We start from the raw sequence: 10,882 nt of genomic DNA, 5'->3' as shown, positions 1-10,882 counted from the left end.
ACTTTTGCATCATAGCCCTATGCAAGAAAACCTATATTTCCTTTTAAATAATTAAAATTTGTGGTATTTTTTATCTGATATTAAACCTTTTGAGTGTTATAAATATAAATATAAAAGTTTAGTGGTTAATACATAAATACACAAAGAATTGCGTGCTATGTACATAAATGCCCAAATTTCTAACTCAAATCAGCTGACAAAAAAAAACTCTTTTCTGAATAAAATAAAAATAGGGCCGGTCCATAACATAAAAAAATAATCACACAAATAACCTTTAAGAAAAAATAAAAAAAACTTACAGCATTAGCCTGCTGGAGATGTTCTCACAACTGTTGGCAGCACCACAGAACTAAGATCCGCAGCATAAGGAGTCCAAAGTCCTAAACCTCCCCTGCTCTCTCTCAATCCAAAACCTTCATTTTTCTCAAATTCACTCATATTCTTAACCCACTCAACAGCAGAAGAATGCTCCCGGTTGTGTCTGTGCAATATGAAGAGTGAATTATACTCACAGTTGGGAAACATATTGAACTTGAATGCATCTCCAAGCCTGTAAACCACATAACCAAAACTGATTTGGTCCCTTGGAGTGAAGAGGTTGACTTCATTGAACCACAGACAGCTGAAGAGATTGTTTAATGCGGTGTGCTCGCGGATTATGATGGCCCCCTCCGGCACATCTGCATTCATGTCATGTGTATGCAAAAATTGAAGTTTATATGATATAATGTTTGATGATATGTAAATACATAAGAATTGAATGATATGCATGTAAATCTTTCATTTATATTTTTTGTTTTAAAAAAAATGTAAATCATAACAGTAACAAACGTGTTTGTTAAAAACAAATAACTGAAAATAACATAAAAATAAAACAGAATAAAAATAAAAAAAAATAAAAAATAGAAATTGATCTCAAACAGATCCTTCGTAAATATTAGGATTTATAGATATTGAATGCAATACCACTTGGAGTTGATTTTTTTATGCTCCAAGGTTCCATTCCCTCATAAACATAAATCTTCAATTGCAAATCAACCAGAGGCCGAGCATAACGCTTTCTTCGCTTGATTGCATCAGCCTCCTCATATATACTTTTGTGATGTTTATGACGAGCAATTGCGAATGTGTGCTTTCCCCGCCAAAGATACCTGTTAAACACAAATATTGCATTAAGCATTTTAACCCTTCTGGAAAATTTACATACGTGGCACACATTTCTTATTTATTTATATATCCTCAAAATTTACATAATTACATAAATAGCACTTTGGTATTTTGAACCTATGCATGAAAATGTGTATTTGACTTTAACAAACATGAAAATAGAGCTACTTTTTATGTGAATATTAAAGATTTGAGTGTTGTGTGAGCAAATATGAAAGGTTAGGTGTGAAATACGTGAATACATAAGAATTGTGTGTATGTATGTAAATGCCCCTTTTTTGGTAATTTATTAATAGTATTGCTAAATCTCAGAAGCCGTATTAATAAAATTAATCAACCTTTCAAGAATCAGCAGTGGATCAACAATAAGCTCCATCTTTCCATCAATCCAAATACTATACTGTGCTTGAGGAAATAATCTATGAGTTAATATTTTTGGAACCTTGCCATTTCTTCGGGGTTCGTCATATGGTGCATGGTGTAAGGTCACAATTCGCCAAATTCCAACCCACTTTCCATCATTTTTGTCAACTCTAATACTACCATTTCGCTCCATAAAATTGAGTGATATTTCGTCCACCACCATTAGAAAACAAAAGAGCTTTCGAGAACGAAGACTTATGTTTGTCGGTTGATGGGGAGTATCATAGCCATCAAAAATTCCAGATGCAACCACAAATTTGCATTTCTTAACGTACTTAACATCCACCAAATCCATCTCCGCACCGCCATTTTGAATAAATCCACAGTGCACCTAGAAAACTGATGGATTAGGATATAAAGTTATCAGAATATTAAAAAAATAAAAACATAAAGAGGCATTTACATACACACCACGCGACTCTTATGTATTTATGTATCGAACACCTAAATATTCATGTTTAGATGCATAACATTCAAACCATTAACATTACATCAAAAATATCACTATCACTACATTTATGAAAGTAAAATATACCTTTTCATGCTAGGTTTATGACACCAAGGAGGTATATGTGTAAATATCAAACATTCGCTGTCATATGAAATTATATAAGAATTGTGAGGTATGTATGTAAATTTCCCAAAAATAAAACCGTAAGAGTTAACCAGAAAATGAAACAATATGCTCGGAACCAATGAAGGATCAAGCTATGTTGTGTGTTAATTCTAACGATTAGAAATAACACATTTGGTAACCAGATAAGATTTTAACATTAGCCACCCACTAACAAGTTAACAATGAATGAAATCATCTTATGTTGATGGCAATAAAAATGAATAGAAATGATTTATTTAACAACGTTTTTTGGAAGATTTACATACATACCACTCAATTCTTATGTATTTACATGTCTAACATATAAACATTGTTTTTTTACATTTATGCTATCTTACCTATGCATAAAAATGTGTATTTCACTTCTTAAAAAGTTAAAATGGAGGTATTTTTTATGGGATATAAAAGATTTGGGTGCTATAGACGTAAAAAAGCAAAGTTAAGGTGTTGGCCAGTAATGCTCAAAACATTTGAGAGGAGAAACATTAAATTTCCATGGAATTCTTATTTTCCAAATAATAATATCAATAGCAATAATCAGTTCTTTTTTTAGTTTAAGAACATAATTAAACAAGAAAAGGCAAAGAAACACACACGATGCCACAATTCTGTGACGTTATCATGGATCAATAAAGAATAAAAATAAGCCATTTACATACATACCACCTAACACCTAAACTTTACTTTTTTACATTTATACCACCTAAATCTTTCGTATAATATATAAAATACCACTATTTTAACTTCTAAAATACACATTTTCATGCATAACTAAGGTGGCGTACATGTAAAAATTGAAGTTTAGGTTTTAGGTATGTAAATACATGGGATTTAAGTGGTACGCATGTAAACTTCCAAAAAAATATGTTAATACTTACAATCTATAAAAAAAAATGGGAACTTACCTTCATACTTTTGCTCAATTTAAAACTATCCTCCCTTTCTGACCAGTTTTGGTGCCCCCCAAATAGTGGGGGAAACTGATTATCTATTTTTATGTATGATAATTCTTTTGGAATTATATCCGGAGTTTTATCAGGAATGATTATGGCATCTGGATCATCAGCTAGAGGAATAGAGCAGCCTACAGAAAAAATACTAAAAAGTCAGATCAATACATTACCATTGCTTGAAAGAAATAAGAAGAAACCCAATTGTAGTCCTACGGTGTTGCGCCTTTGGTGCAAAGCCAATTGTATCCAAAATCACAATCACCTTGCTATCCTTATGACAAAGAACTGCAAGAACAAAACATGGAAGATGAATTCTGACTTCGAAAAAAAAATTCAATACAGAACAAAAAAACATAGCACTAGAAACATTTGTATCTACAAAACTAGCATCCCCTTGCATCATCAAAATTCACAATACAAGTCCAATCTTTCTTTCTCTTTTATCAAATTTCCAATAATTGATTATCGCACACATAAATACATGAATTTGGTAATTTAAAGGCACTAGTTTTGTTACAACAGAAGTTTTGAGTGCTATGTTCCAAGACAAAAGTGATAAGTCACTAATATTTCCGCATAATGACATAACGATGCAAAGTTTCTCTGTAACAAGATTCTCTCTGTCGCTTGAGATGTTCAAGACAAAAAGCAACAGCACTAGAAGTTTGAAACTTTAACCACTTATATATATGTTTAAATTAGAATGAAAACCAGGCACTTCATATAGGGTCTACAACGCGATCGGGGCTCCAAAGTCCCGCAGGTGGTTGAGGCACTGATTGCTTACAATTTCATTGTCTCGGGCACATGGCAACATCCACAAAAGTGGTGATTAATGCTACCAGAATATGGTATCATTGATTGCTACCAAGCGCTAGCGAAGGAATACTTCGTCATTATGTACGAGAGCGGGTTGCTTCGAAGGACTTATCTGAAAAGGAAGTAGATAGGTTGCGCTCGTTCACGAGTAATGATAAATGTAATATGTTTGGAAGACTGCTTTAATCTTGGATTAAGCAGCACTTGTTTTGAGAAATTTGCCAATGAATTTGAAACGGAGTTAGAGGCATGGTGTATATATGAAGGACTGAGTTACAAAATAACTTTAAAAACATTAAATTTGATCTATGTGAAGCTCCAGTATTGCTGTATCAGATTTTTAATAGCTATTTCAGGTTAAAGCAGATGCATTGGCTATTGATGTAGGGTTGGTTCTTTCACAAAATGGTAGATCATATGTGTTCTTAGTGAAGGGTAAAAGAAAACAATGGCTCAATTAGCAGAATGTTTTTTTTGTCTTAAACTTTGGCGGGATATTCACTTATTCACCATCTCCTAGAAAGATGTATTTCATGTCAAACTTATAGGGGAAAGACTCCAAAACACTGGCCTTTCTCTGCCATTACCCATTCCTTAAACAATTTGGGAAGACTTCAGTCCATATTCTGTTCTAGGCCTTCCCAAGACAAAATAGAGATTCAACTCGGTCATGGTTGTGGAGCATCATTCGCAAGAAAATCTCACTTTGTGACTCGTAAGAAGGCATAAGGTGCTCTTAATGTCGCTAGAATCTTGTTTAGAGACAATGAACGTAGATATTAAATTTATGACTTGTCTTTTGCTAGAGTTATGAAATAGATTCACACCGAACTTCGTATGCATATCAACCTCAAAAGGAAGGCCAGGCTGGAGTGGTAAGAGAAACAACTAATAATATGTTTTGATGTTTAGTCAGAGAACAATCAAAGCAATGGAATGAAATACTATGTCACATTGAATTTGCATACAATTCTATGGTAAATTGATCCAATAGAAGGTCCCCGTTTAGTGTTGTTTATACTAAGCTCCCAAATCATAAAATGGACCTTATTGGTTTACCAAAAACACACAGCAATGCAGCAGAAAGCTTGGTTAGCGACTTCAAGTCAATGCTCCAAGATATAAAAAAAAAGTGTATATTAGTAACTAGTCCTACAAACACCAAGTGCATAAAAAGAAAAGGTTTAAAGTGTTTAAGGACAGTGATCTGGTCATCATTCACTTATGAAAGGAGTGATTACCTGTGGGTATTTATTCCAAAATGAAGTGAAGCAAGTTTGGCCCCTTGCATATTGCTCGGAAAATCAATAATAATGCTTACATCATTTCTCTTATGACTGAATTGAACAGTTATCACATCTTCAACCTCTTTGATACTTATGAATATGATTCTCCTAACGATGTTATCATGCCAAAACTCGAGTTGAGTTCTTTTAAAGTGGAGGAGAATATGGTTTAAGACAGATCATAGTGGCAGATACACACAGCAGAAGAGGCATAGGGGCCCGATGGCAGCTTTTAATTGATTATCATTGTTGCTAAACTTTATTATTATACCTTAGTGTTTCATTTAGGAGTTGACACTCATGTCGCAGTGAGTTTAAATAAAATTTCTAGAAGATGTGACAGCTTTTTAGATACACTTTACTGAGAAATCATAACAGATTTATTCCATCTTTTCCCTTCTTCCTCTAGTTTGTCCTGGGTTAAGCCATAAGTGCTAAATGAAAAAGAAGGAAAAAAAAGGGATACGAAAGGAAGTTCTTAAGATTGAAACAAGTGGAAGAATGTGTTGAAAGCCAAGCAACTCCTTTATCATCCAAGGAATTGGACTTTGAGCTAAAAAGCTCCCAACATTCAATTCAATAGATCAGTTTCAATGATGTTAACCTTTATCCCTTCATCCAAAGCAGGTTAAAAGCAACTTGTGCAATTTATACACCTGAAGTTCACTATCTAGTTAATCTTCAAGTAGATAGAAAGCATCACAGTGAAAACAGAACGACAGAAATGAAGTATTCCATAGAAATTAGAAAGTTTATATTAGCATTCTTAATCACACACCTGAAAGAAGGCCGATTTCCGAGTGGCAAGACCACACGTGAAAGAGCAACGCAATTATAATGAGCATCACCCACGCTATCGCTGACACCATGAACAGACGTAAACAACCTCGCTGCCAAATCATCCTTAGAGGATCTCGAAGATATTTAACAGGAGAAAAAAAGCCGCCGTCCGAATCTGCAGAGAGAAATCATCGCATTAGAAGCTGAAATCAAACAAAGATCCAGACTTTATTTCTAAATCACCTCTATTTTGCAGGTCTGTCTTGCTACTTCTCTCAGCTCTGCGAACCGGTCTCATGGAGATCGAGCGAAAGGAATCGCCGATGCCTGGAAAGAAAGAGATGTTCCTGGTCGTAAAAATCCCGAATTCACAAAATCCTGTGAATTAGGTGGATTTTGTGAATCTGCGAAGAGAGATTCGTAAAAACAAAAAAAAAGTGATTTAGAAATGAAATACATTTGATTTCAACGAAATCCTACATGTGCGTGAATGAAATAAAAGGAAAATAATCAAACCGAAAGAGGCTATTTGGTGGCAGGATTTAACCTAAATCCCGCCTAACATCAAAAACGACGTCTTTAAATCCAGTTTCATCTCCATTTCTACATTACATCCACGATTAAGTAGGAAGGGGTGGCAGGAAAGTGGAGAAAGACGAGTGTTATCTTCCGCAATGGTTTCGGGTAGAAGCGGAACGGAGAGGGTAGTTCGGAGAACTTCGTACACAGCGATTCCGTCAGCCTTCCAGCTAGCTACAGTCTCTACTGTGTCGTAAGGATTCGTGATCGAAAGGAGGAAAGGGAAGCCCGGGGATGGCTTCCGAAGCCACATAGGCCAGGGTTTCCGGGTATTAAATATGTAACACCTAAATTTTAGGTTTATACCACTCAATAATATAATCTTCCATATCACATCAATAATTTTAATAAATTAATTTTTAAACGAAGATATATATATATATATACTATACCCACAAATTGTATAACCTAAACCCTAAACCCTAAACCCTAAACCCTAATCCCTAATCCCTAAACCCTAAACCTAACCCTTAACCTTAAACCCTAAATCATAAAACCTAAACTCTCAACTCCTAAATCCTAAACCCCTAAACCCTTAACCCTAAATCTTAAACCCTAATCCCTACTAAATCTGAAACCCTAAACCTGTAAACCTAAAACTCGAAACCCTCCTCACCACTAAACTCCTACCCTCTAAACCCTAAACCTTTCGCGCAAAGCCACATAGGCCAGCTTTTCCGGATATTTAAATATCTAACACCTAAATTTTAGGTTTATACTACTCAATAATATATATACACTAAACCCACAAATTGTATACCTTAAACCCTAAATCCTAATCCCTAAACCCTAACCCTTAACCTTAAACCTAACCGCTAAAACCTAAATCATAAAACCTAAACCCTCAACTCCTAAATCCTAAACCCCAAAACCCTAAACCCTAAACCCTAAACCCTAATCCCTACTAAATATGAAACCCTAAACCTGAAAACCTAAAACTCGAACCCCTAACAGTTAAACCCCTCACCACTAAACCCCTACCCTCTATACCCTAACCCTAAACTCTGAACACCCTAAACCCTAAACCCTAAATCATAAACCATAAACCGCACCCTAAACCCTAAAACCCTAGACTTTGAGCTAAAAAGCTCCCAACATTCAAATCAATAGATCAATTTCAATGATGTTAACCTTTATCCTTTCATCTAAAGCAGGTTAAAAGCAACTTGTGCAAATTATACGCCTGAAGTTCACTATCTAGTTTACCTTCAAGTAGATAGAAAGCATCACAGTGAAAACAGAACAACATAAATGAATTATTCCATAGAAATTAGAAAGTTTATCTTTGCATTCTTCATCACACACCTGAAAGCAGGTCGATTAAACCCTGAATCTCCATGAGGTCGCTCGACAACGGTGAAAAGGGAACCCACTAGGATGTCAACGGGAAGGAGCGCCAGCGGAGGCCTTCCCCTTGATGCGGAAGACCCTCGCACTTCCTCGAACAGCGTCGTTGTTCGCTGCCCGGTGATATCGAAGTGCTCCAGCGAAGTATCCGATCGCCGGGAAGGTAGGCCGGCGAGGTGGAAGACTTAGTTTGTCGGCGGTGAGCACCGAGAGCGAAGAAGCGCGGAAGAGAGCCCGAAATATGTCGTTCTCCTCGCTGATTTTCTCTAGCGTACGCCTTCGGCGAGTGACAAGGATGGGGAGGAGGAAGAGAAAGAAAAAAAAAAAAATAGGGGAAGAAGATCCCTCTTCACTGCTTTCACTCCAAGAAACACCTTCAAGGCTTCCTCGTGAGCCTATCTCGAGCCCTCGCCAGAGAAAAAGAAGAAGAAGAAGAAGGAGAAGTGGGAGAAGTGGCCGGCAAAAGTGGGAGAGAGACTCCACGTGATCTCTCTCCTTCGCGGGTAGGAGCCTCGGATGGAAAGAGAGTCGGCGGTGGGGAGTTTTTCGGCGAGGCAGAGGGTGTCGGCAGCCTCGTTCGCCGGCGGGGAGGGGGCGGGGGGGGGGGCTAGAGCACGGATGCCCTTCTCGCGAAAAACGGGATCCGCGATGGGGGACCAGGGAGAGAGAGAGAGGGTGCGTAAGTTTTTTTTAAAAGGATAGTATTTATATTTTTATAATAATAATAATAATAATAATAATAATAATAATATTATTATTATTATTATTATTATTATTATCTTTTCGCATTTTTTTCAGGACACGTCATCGCAGCGAAATGGATTTCTCTCTTAGTTAAAATTGTTTTTCCGGACGCGAATGCATTGTCAGTTTCGTCGTTCGGAGTCATTCGGATCACTTTTTCAGCAATTTGGGCCAAAAAAAAAATTGTGCATTTTTACCCCGCCTACGAAATCGTGATGCAACGAGTGACTATTCCAAGTGGAATCGACGTTCTGAACTCACTCGCGTGATCTGTTTCGTCTTCCGGGGCCATCTGAACGAGCTCGCTGGTGATCAGGCAAATTCAAGCCAATTTCACGTGCGGCGCGACGAATAATATTTTTGACCCGATCAGAGTCGTCCGATGTGCCAAATACTGACCGGCATTTGCCCAAGCTAAAGTCAAAGCCTAGCAAAATGACCCCAGCTACGTGCCCCTCAACACGTGTCGGTGGATCCAAAATGGATGTCTCGCACTACAGGAGTCAACACATCATGAAGCAACGTTCCTTAGCGCTCGAACAGACATCCCATGCATGCTACATCAAAAAAATTGATGCCAACATATATATTAGTGTTTCATTTAGTAGTTAATACACTTGTTGTGGTTAGTTTAAATAGAAGTGGTTGTAAGGCCTGATAGCTTTTTGGAGGTACTTTTACTAAGAAATCATAACAGAAATATTTTGTCTTCTTTCCTTCTTCCTCTGGTTTGTCATGGGTTATGCCATTTTGGTATCGAGCCATGCTGACTCCAATAAACTAAACATCAGCAATGACATTCACAATTGGGAGTCTATGGGTGAAAGTGTTGTTCATTCTCACCCACAAATTAGACACCATATGAACAGTTTTTTGGCAATTTGCGATTGAAACTCTGATTTTTGGTCTAATTCCACACATAGAAGGAATGTTGGAGACATGCACAACGTTGATTGTATCCTCATGGAGCTTGTCGATACTAGATGACGAGTCATCTTAAACCCCTCATGGAGCTTGTCGCTACTAGGTGTTTGATTTTTTCCACCCCTCACAGAGCTTTTCACTCTCTGGCGTTTAGTTTTTTTTTCAGCCTTCACGATGCTTTTGTCACTGCCGTGTGTTTGATTTTTTTCATTCCTCAAGGAGCTTGTTGCTATCTGGTGCTACTTTTTTCTATCTCTTATGGAGCTTGTCACTGCCGAGTGTTAGATTTTTTCACCCATCGCGAAGCTAGTCGCTGTCAGCTGTTATTTTTTTTTTTTGGCACCGCTCATGGAGTTTGTTGCAGCCGGGTGTTAGATTTTTTTGCACCCCTCGCGGAGCTTATCGCTGCGTGGTTTAGATTTTTTTTTTCATCCCTCGCAAAATTTGTTGATGTCGGTTGTTAGTTTTTTTTTTCACCTTTCGCGAAGCTTGTCACTGTTGAGTATTAGTTTTTTTTCCACCCCTCACAGAGCTTGCTGTTGTCAGGTATTATATTTTTTCCACCCTCTGTGCAGATTGGCACTGTCAGGCGTTAGATTTTTTTCCACCCCTTTTGGACCTTGTCGTTGGCGTGTATTAGATTTTTTTCACCCCTCACGAAGCTTGTCTTTATCGGTTTTACTACCTGTGTTCGAATTTCCCAAGTGTTGAGTGTCTGTCGACATGCATGAACTCCTCAACTTCACCATATTTGGACCTAATCTCCCACATAAGAATGCAACATTATTGTCCAGTTAATAAATAACTAGGGAATTTAACTCAAGAGAATTGGGTTATATGTAATTCTTCCCTCATTGGAAATGACCGATCGAAGGCAGATGACCAACCAGAGGGTAACTAACCGACCTTTTTTTGAAAATCAACAATTACAAGAATTTGATGAGATGACGCTACTAGAAGAAGAAGATTTAAATTCCAACAACGATACCAAAAACTTGACTGCGACTTTATATATATGTTTGATTTAATAAAGATATATAGATATAATATTCAATAATGTTAAAGCTGAATTTGTCAACGCAAGTATACATATCGCTCAAGTAATATAAGACTCTAATGGAGTCCTAAATATCGATCCCACGGAGAGAAATAGAATACTACAGCCTAAGATTTAATAAAAAGTAAACTTCAACTACAATGACATTTAAGTTGCTTATCTGTCACTAATAGGCAATTGAAATAAG

General features: G+C 37.0%; 1 protein-coding gene across 4 annotated transcripts; it reads right to left on the bottom strand.

Moving 5' to 3' along the window:
- Window positions 1-211: 211 nt before the first annotated feature.
- Window positions 212-8,548, bottom strand: LOC110039498. 4 transcript variants are annotated; one of them, XM_020744586.1, is made up of 8 exons: window positions 7,929-8,548; window positions 6,288-6,448; window positions 6,043-6,219; window positions 3,373-3,444; window positions 3,112-3,290; window positions 1,506-1,921; window positions 967-1,151; window positions 212-680 (listed from the first exon to the last, which is right to left on the bottom strand). In XM_020744586.1, exons 2-8 carry the CDS (start codon window positions 6,340-6,342, stop codon window positions 304-306), a joined length of 1,461 nt encoding a protein of 486 aa, XP_020600245.1. In that variant the 5' UTR covers window positions 6,343-6,448; window positions 7,929-8,548; the 3' UTR covers window positions 212-303. The 4 variants fall into 4 exon arrangements, with proteins under 4 accessions (XP_020600245.1, XP_020600241.1, XP_020600244.1 ...); XM_020744582.1 differs by having other exon boundaries at window positions 6,288-6,422; XM_020744585.1 differs by lacking the exon at window positions 7,929-8,548 and adding an exon at window positions 6,561-6,895.
- Window positions 8,549-10,882: the final 2,334 nt, after the last annotated feature.

Source organism: Phalaenopsis equestris, unplaced genomic scaffold (assembly GCF_001263595.1).
Source record: "Phalaenopsis equestris unplaced genomic scaffold, ASM126359v1 Scaffold000002, whole genome shotgun sequence".
Classification (NCBI taxonomy): Eukaryota; Viridiplantae; Streptophyta; class Magnoliopsida; order Asparagales; family Orchidaceae; genus Phalaenopsis; species Phalaenopsis equestris.
This window is presented reverse-complemented; position numbering and strand designations above follow the sequence as displayed.

Excerpts from the sequence above, each read along its gene's own strand:
- LOC110039498 (XM_020744582.1), bottom strand. The coding sequence starts at position 7,962 with ATGGAGATTCAGGGTTTAATCGACCTGCTTTCAG. Across the intron at positions 3,291-3,372 it reads TGCACCAAAGGCGCAACACC|GCTGCTCTATTCCTCTAGCT; the intron begins GTAGGACTACAA and ends TTTTTTCTGTAG. Across the intron at positions 681-966 it reads AAAAAAATCAACTCCAAGTG|ATGTGCCGGAGGGGGCCATC; the intron begins GTATTGCATTCA and ends ACATGAATGCAG.